At 36.6% G+C, this 8,867-nt stretch overlaps 1 protein-coding gene across 5 annotated transcripts in view; it reads right to left on the bottom strand.

Moving 5' to 3' along the window:
• Nucleotides 1-871: 871 nt before the first annotated feature.
• The window catches only part of Trmt61 (tRNA methyltransferase 61), a 30,476-nt gene continuing 22,480 nt past the window's right edge, over nucleotides 872-8,867 (bottom strand). For 2 of the 5 annotated variants that reach the window (XR_012457917.1, XR_012457915.1), the window contains one exon: nucleotides 1,100-1,160. Coding sequence is in view for 1 of the 5 variants with exons in the window: in XM_074126300.1 (XP_073982401.1) it covers nucleotides 951-1,160 (210 nt within the window). In the remaining 4 variants the exon portion in view is untranslated. Of the gene's footprint in view, nucleotides 7,136-8,867 lie in introns of all 5 variants that reach the window. The other 3 variants (XR_012457916.1, XM_074126300.1, XR_012457914.1) reach the window with 3 other exon arrangements.

Here is an 8,867-nt window from a genome sequence, read left to right as displayed (position 1 = left end):
TTCAAAGATAGTTCAGCGAAAAGGTGAACCATGCCAAAGTCTTTGAAAATTAAGTTTAAATAAAACTAAGTTTTTGGAACACTTAGTCCACAAAAAAATTGAAATAAATTCAATTTTTTGTTAAAACTTCCAGTTAAATATTATAAACAATTACAATAGAATGTTAATAAAATATAGAAAGAAATATATAGGTGAGGAATGTTTAGATATTGTGTACATAGATATTGTGGGAACAAAGTGAGTCACGAAGTTGTGCGGCCAAGAAGAGTATGTGTTAGCTGCACATACAGTGTGCACTATGGTCTGTGCTAGTGCACAGAACTAGAAGAAGAATCCCCTTATAGTTCTCCACCACACACACAGATTCTAACTTGGCTTTTTATCTTCTTCAGTTCATCGCAGTCAACGTAATTAGCTTCAAAGTTTTAGTTTCTTTACCTGTTTACACAAATATTAAGATACGATATTTTCAAAAACAATAACTAGAGAGAAATCAAAAATTCTGATGTAAGAGACTCACATGACTATCTAGCCAACGTTAAAACCATTGAAGATCTTCTTCTTTGATCTAAATAGCTTTAACTACATTGCAGTAATAGCAGGCCATGTTGTATACCATCAATGGTTCAGCGCTGCTGACCCAATCAAATTTTCATTTTTCTCATACTCTTCTTACTGACCGTACGGGGAAGTGGACTACCCACTTCTTCAGGGAACTTGGCGTCCCTGCGGGTTTCCCAGCCTAACAGCATTCAATAACCCTTACTTAGGACTTCATATTATCTGACACCATCTCACAAGCGTTGTACTGTAATATTCTGTTTTGTTTTTTGTTTTTAGATCAGAAAGGTTATGACGGACACGTTGAAAATTAAAATTTAAAAACTGTCATTCATTTATTGCTAACAAACAAAGTAAAAAGTTTTCTTTTCCAATTAAATAATGTGGAATTAAGGACTATTGGTGGCAGGCGACGGAGAGCACGGCGATGGTTGTCTAGTCCAGGAAGGAGGTAGCGTCGCGAACGTCAGGTAGCCAGTATGTCCGGGCATGGTGTTCGCATAAACGCTGGCCACGAAGTTGTATTTATTCTCCTCCAACTTTGAAGAGGCTCTACCAGCGACCTCGTTGTTATCCTCGTTGATCTCCTTCTTCTCTTCCTGTAACAGTAGCGATATTCAAATCATTTCCTGCAATAAAACAGTATTAAATAAATAATTTTAATTTTACAAAGTTTCCAATAATATTATTTAGGTGTAACGATTAACTTTACGCAACACCTGCATTCATTTTAATTGGAAATAGTACACGCCCTAAATGTCGGACGGTAACGATGGGGGAAAGACTAATTATTTTTGTTTTATTCCTGCAGCAAATCAGAAAGACTTTAATGAAAACTGACTGCTCACACAATTCTCTTTCAAAACTAAAATCATTCTAGAGCTATAACTTAACCAGAAACACTTTTAAGCATATAGATTTCATTATAGGCATAAATAGATTTGGCATAGTGTATCCGAAATGTAAAAATTTAGGAAGTTGTCCTGCAGCTGAGTGGATTGCCTGGTGCATTTTCGTACAACTAAGTAGTTAAAACCTGAGTGGAATTCATAAAAAATAAGGATTTTGGAAATAAGACTCCAAGAAACTAGCACTTTAAAATAAGTTTAATCACCAAAAAAAACTAGAGGAGCAAATTACAAGAAGATATAGAACCAGATAACAATAAATGGTTAAACAAACGCTCAGAGGAAGAGCGATTAACGGTTGAAATCAAACTCTTTGATTCTTCGTCGATTGACCACTTTTTATTTAACTTGTGTTTGTTTCATTCTTTGTTTAAAGCCCTACAAAAACTGAACTTCTTTGGTAAATCTCTTATGGCTATTATCCTCCTCAGTTACCTGTCAACCGCAACAGTTTTTTCCTGTAAATCTAGCACATTGTTCGATTAATTAGGCATACATTTTAATCACTTCAAATTTTTATAGTACACTATTAGACACGATTAAAAATAAAATAAATAAATATGGTACCAACGCGAGCACTCACTTCAAGATTTTAGCAATAAATTTTCTCGAAACATCAAAATTGTTCTGAAACATATTTTATTCTTAAACACTACATTAGAGAATTTGAAAAAGAATAATTTGATTTAGCACTTTAGAGAAAACTCCAACTCAAATCGTCCTCCAGCGCTACCCTAAAAATCAGGAAATCTCGAAAACAATTTCTTGCGAAATCTTAAATCAATAAAATTTGACACGATGGCCATACATCCTCTTTCTTACTAGTGGCAATAAGAGAACGTTTTCAAGGACGAAAACAAATCAAAGAAGAAAAATGAAGACATTAAATTGTAACAAAAATTCTTTCTTTAATGTCCAGAATACAAGAAGTTGGAGACTAACAGTTCGACAGGCTAACTGATAACGCCCGGTTTGACTAAATACATTCTGTTCTCCAAATTGCCGAATACACTTTCAGCCGATAAATTACTTCAATATATAATTTGTGTGGAAGTGTCACCAAGCGCCCCACCAACACTAGATAAAATCTTTGGCCACTGGTTATTCCAGAAGCTCTGGACTCTCCTTCATTCCGGGCCGTTTAACATTACATTCCTTGATTTCTAATTCTTTATTTTTTTTTTTTTTTATCTCCTTATCGATCTCTCTAAAAAAAAAAAAAAATTAATGTAAGTAGATTTCAAATCAAAGCAATAAATTGAGAAAGAAATGGTTGCTGCTCTCTCATTTTAGTATCTGGGTTGAAAAAGATCTGAAAGAAAAAATTTGAGGAGCTTTCGTGGACAAATTGCTATCTATTAGCTTGGGGTTTACCGAGGATATTTTTTTTTAAGAGACACGTTAGGGTACTATACAAAATATTAAGTATGAAATCCTGTCATTTGTTATATCGTTTTTGGGATGGTGCTTACAAAGAGCGTTTGCTCTTACGAGCAGTATCATTAAGTACATCTGCATATCGTAAAGATGATTTATTCTAAAATAAATAATGTAAAATTTTGCGAAAATAGAAGGGCACCACGGTAGCCGAGCGGTTAAGAGGCGAGACCTGCAAAGCTAATATGCATTGTGGTACTGGGTTCGATTCCCGGCTTTAGGCCTCAGATTTGGTAGTTGGACGTTAAGCCCCGCCTGAAAAAATAGATGATTACTTTACTTTAATTCTAAAATCATCTCTGATCAGCCAGGATGATCTCTACAAACTATCACGACTGATGAATGCTAGAAATTAGATTTCATAAAGATGCTGAAGTGAATTGTTAGCTAAAACTTGATGCTCATTTCTTGTCCAGGTGCCTGGGAGGTCATTCAAAGGACAAGAGAATGAGGAGGCAGCAGAAACGTTTCACCCGGGAGGTTTCTTTTGAAGGCATTTGAAGGGAGCCGAGCCTTTTTGTGACATTGTATAACGGCTCAAAAGGGCGGACATCAAACATAAATGGCCATTAAGTAGCAGGAGTAAATGGATAGATTCTCAGCCAGAAGAAGGCTTAAACGGTTAACTAGTAATCTATGCTTAATTCAGGATTAGTTTAATTAGGCTAGGCGGCTTTGCAGAGAGACCATTGTAAACTGAAGAAGCAAATGCATCGTATGGTCTTGGACAACTGTTAGCTTTAGTAAATATCATCAGGAAGTCGAGGAATTGCCACTCTGCTCGTGTTGTAGCAATATGTATGAAGGGTTCTGCTCTTCGGAGAATAAAAGCTCACATCGTACCCTAACCAGGAGCCCCTTCCCAGACTCCACTAAGTCGAATTTAACTCCTGCTGCTCTGAACAGTGGAGGATAGATAGATAGACCCTCTAGGTTGCGCTGATAAGACTATCCGGTCAACCTCTGTGGAATCCCCACATTGGGGAGTCTGGGTTTAAAAAGAGAAACTCTTAATCCTACAAAGCTCCGGGTAAAACGGAATTGCATCACTTTTTCTACAAGATGGATTATGGACTACTACTTATGAGAGCTTTAGCCACGTTTATTTATTCTGAACTATAGGGTTGCCTTTGTGGCAAATATTCAAAAGATGGCAGATAATAGACGATATGTTTGTGGCATATTGCATTGTATACAGTGCGAAGTACTCTTGCCTATACATCGGCCAAAGACTTTGATATAAATACAAAACGGTAAGAAAGAAACAAAAGATGAAAAACTAAAGAAAAAGGAAGGTGTAATATTTATGGGATAAACGATACGAGCGCAGACAGCGAGCCTAGGTGCAAACAGAAGAAACATTGGGCCAGGTCATGGAGGTGATGGTCTTGGAGAAGTTGGTCCAATATCGCCCACACAACTGCATTGCCTAAACATTTATTCTGAATTCTTTTTATGTGATGGCTCTCCCTTTTTGGTGTGCGTACGTTGGTAACTCCCTACACTACAGACTCACAGATCTACCTCTATATTTCTACCTGTACACATACCTATTGTTCACAGTTATCTTAGCCCGCTAAACATTTACTTCTTGATTTTGTTTGTTTTCATCTATTTTTTGTCGTACATTTATCTGAACAGGTATCAGTAGTGCACATACTTCGCAGAATATATGTTTATCACCCTATTTCGCTAGCGGGTCTGCAGTTTCCATGATGCAGTGAATATTATTACCCTTTACTGCATCTCGTAAGTGCAAGTATTGTAGAATCTGTTTTTTAATAGATTTTGGGTTATCTTTATTTTTAAAAAAAACTTCATAAATATAAATAATCTAAATCCAAAAATTATGTTCCGCATTTCGTCTACCGTCAAAGCCTGATCTTTTCTCTTTATACTTCTTTGATACCTTCTTCAATCAGTAAGATCAATTTTTCGTTAATATCTTTTTTTTACTACAATTATGTCCCATTTATAACTTTTTGTGACAGAGATAGATCACTATACAGGGCTATAAATACCGCATAATTTTAAGAGGGGAGAATTGCTTCCAAAGAACGCTAAAAACTTCTTGAGGGAAGGGATGCTTGGAACACCAAGGGATTCTTGTCCAACTGCTCTCTTCCTAGCACTTTTCTGGACAGCTTGGTTACTCTAGATCTGAGTTGCGTATGGGGATGGCGTGAAACTGCTGCCTTTTCGTTCCAACTGGGTCTTCCACAGAGCCTGCGTAGTTACTAGCTGTTAGAGAATACTCCTAGAAAGAATCCTCTTGAGGGAATTCTTCAGAATATTTTTTAAGGACAATGGAAAGAGGGATGTCCTCCAGAAAGTATTTATCCTCAGCGGCTCCTATTTCTCCTCCTAGAACTTTTCTAGAGGTGCTGGATCACTTAGGAGATCACTTGAGGAGACCACCACAAGACGTTCAGCAATCCAGCGGAATTAGAAAGGCTATTGAGAAAATAGAAGCCTGTAGTTACACAACCATTCACGAGAGGCACCGGAAATAAATTAATGATGGTAAACAAAATGGCAAAATAATGGGCAAAGATAGATACAGCAAAAATGCGTAAAAAAGATAAAAACCGTGGCAAGAGAAAGTAAATGGCAGCGGAGACTACTTAGCATAGAAGAGGACATTGTGAAGGCAGTCCCAGCATATAAACAACACAGGATGTTTCTTTTTTGAAACAAGCCTACCAACCTTTGCATCTTTTAAATTCTAAAAAGTAGAACACTAAAGGCGAAGCGATGTCCACATTACACACTGTTGCAGACAACACTGCTTGTTCTAGTTAAGTTAAAAAAGGACACACAAAGAGCGCGCGCAAAATAGGAGAGATAGATAACCTCCCCCCTGCCACTCTATAACCTGTCCATCTCTCTACCTTTATTTGGATTTACTATATAAATAGTGTGCGACATAAGATTGCACTAGTAAACAGCTCAACTTCTAGTCTATAATGGCACTATATTTCACCGGATGGTTAAAGGGTATAAGGGCAATGACATCATCACCTTCCTTTCTTTCTGCATCACTACTACGTCACCAGTCAGCCTTGTCGTCATTGCTGTTATCTCCTCTGACCTACTTCAACGACTATAAACTACATAACATTCTCTGCAGGCCAGTAATGACGACAATTTTAATTGCCAAGGACAAGCTGAATGTTCTCAGACTTGCGCAGAGATGGTGCTGTTATTAACAGTAACTCTGTCTTTGTTATGATGACAAATGTATGGCTACAGATCTCTAAAACGAATTTGTGGAGAAGTGTAACATTTTATTAATCTGGTTCTACCACCATTTAAAGTGTATTACTTTTTTGTATTCAAAGAACGTCTACCATGACAAATGTCTTCTAGTGCATTTGTCATGGTAGAGAAGTACTTAAATTTCACTTTGAATTAATATGCAAATGCATCGATTAACATGCGCATGACTTGGGTTGTTGAATACAGGGCTAACAATAAAGCCGAATGGGGAACAAGTACAATATGCTACAGCTATGGGATTGTGGATGATACATTTCCCTCAGTCTACACTTGTGCGAGCCACAGGGATAGTAAGTGGAAAGAAGTGAAATAAGAATGAAGTGAAGAAAACAAAATGCAAAATAAACAAGCGCACCAAACAAAGCTAGCGGAGACAATATGGTCGAGCAGTCCTACGGTAGAGAACAGTAGAAGTAGGAGATAAAGATTAACAGATATAAATATAATGGAGGACGGGGAGAGACAGAGACAGAGAGGTCCCTGTAGCCAAGTATTGTGTCCTCAGTGCGGGTGGGGTTCCTTCCAGAATAGCAGACACTAGTGTGGCTTGGTCTGTAGGTCTGCAATGTAACGGCCCGGACAGACTTCCATTGTTCTGCATCCTGTGTTTTTATTTTCACCCATATAACTCCTCCAAGAGCAACTGTAGACAATATTTCTGGAGTGCATCATAGTGATTCTGGAGACTTACTTTTTTTCCTCCCCTCATATTTTCTGTATTCACTTTTCGCCAGGAGCACTAGGTTTAAGGACTAGGAGGAAATGAAAAGAAAAAATTAAATAGAATCTCTCGAGAACAAAAAGCAAAAAAGAGAGTCAGCATTTACCTTGTTATCCATGCCTCCTGTTCTTCCCTGATGTTTTTTTGGCTGGCCAGGATATGATATCAGGATTGTTTTTAAAAAAATCATATCCTTATTTTTTTGTAAGACACTTAACAAACAAGGGATCTGAACATAAAGATATTACTTTTAATGAGATAATGATCATTATAAGAGATGCAGCTATTTTTTGTATCGATACCCATAGTGGTTAGTTCCGAAGTACTGTTATGAGTAAGCATTGAAGCCAAGAGCAACTGAATCGCCAATAATCGAGAGAACAAGCTATTACATTAATTTTTCAATATAAATAATGGCACGGTAATACCAACCTTACATAACAATCATTATTACCATTATTATTGTTATTATTGCTTTAATTATAGTTATGATATTCAATGCAACCAGTACTTATCTAATAATAAGAGTATGCAGAATATGTGTGCACCTCTATATAGATTTAAAATATACTGTTCACAAGATAGTCCTGTATAATTATCTAATTTCATCTAATTGCGTGTTTACATAGTATTATTTAATCAATTACTATCGATATAGGCACATTTTGATTATGTATTTAGTTAAATTTAGATAAATCTTTTACTTATTTAGCTATTTAAAGTTTAGTTAATATTTTCTATGGGTAATTAAAAGTGATTTATTTTTTTAATTTTTTTTAAATATATTTACTTGCTCCAGCTTTTCGTAAGTGGAAGCTGTCTTGGTATGACAGGAACAAAGAGGAACTGTCCTACAGTACGAATGCTCTTTCCTCCTTGCTGATTGCTAGGTGGGCAATATGGCAATCCTCAGAGTACAAGAAAGGCTACCTTAATACTCGTACCTCACCTCTCTGGGATTTTTCTAGAGATGGTACGCCCAAGACATCCTGCTTCACCAGGAATTGGTACTCTTTTGACACCAATATGAGGAGTGAGAATCTGCTTTTTCTGGTATTAAGGAATGTCCAATGGTTAAAGGGACCTCCTGAAGCAATTGGGAATGGAAGGTTTTTGCCCAGGACTAACTACACGCAATCCATAGAATTTTTCAACGTAAAAGGAAAATATGTTCAATTTAAACGCGCCAGAAAATACCTTAAATCAGGAGATCGTTATGTTATCCCTTCCCAAAGACATCAGCCCGGAAATGGTTTCGTTCACTCCATGATCTGGACAAAGAAAACATAGCCAAAAAAGAGATAGTTTGGCACTAAGTATGATCCATCCAATATAAATAATTATTATTGCAATAAACGTTTTAATAAAGTAAAAAGCTGTAAAGCGATCCATCAGCTGTTTTCTAAAGCCGACAAAAGATTCAAAATAAAAACTCTCCCAGAGTTCGGTATTATCCAATATATATACAAGACATAACAAAAAAATAAAAACCAAAAATTGGCTGAAGAGAAGAAGAAACAGCTGACAGAGCGTTGAATGGTTGTTGTCAAAACAGGGAAGGTTATATTATAACCTGGCCTACAGGCTTAGGATTTAAGAACACAGCCGTCCGTATATATGGGTTGTTGTCTAATTGTGTACATTATGGAGAGAAATATCTATCCCTACTTCACTCTTCTAGAAGAGTAATCTCGATTAAAGTCCATTCCTCCGCCAGCACTATATACATATCTAAATAGACGAATAATAAGGTATAGAAGTAAAAGAAAAAAATAAAAGAAGATCTCGTACTGGTAACTGAGTTTAAATCCAGGTGGACATGACACTAAATGTTCTTTTACCAATCTATCTCTCTGTTGCAGAGAACGCTTTCACTCCCTCAGTCATGCCAACACTATTAAAAACTAAAAATCCATTTAGTACACGTCACAAGCAAGATATATACTTCATTAAACTACCAC

This window comes from Rhodnius prolixus, unplaced genomic scaffold, assembly GCF_049639745.1.
Source record: "Rhodnius prolixus isolate KJV_2025 unplaced genomic scaffold, Rpr scaffold_3, whole genome shotgun sequence".
Lineage (NCBI taxonomy): Eukaryota > Metazoa > Arthropoda > Insecta > Hemiptera > Reduviidae > Rhodnius > Rhodnius prolixus.
Note: the sequence above shows the minus strand (reverse complement) of the source record. Positions and strands in the feature narration are given on the sequence as shown.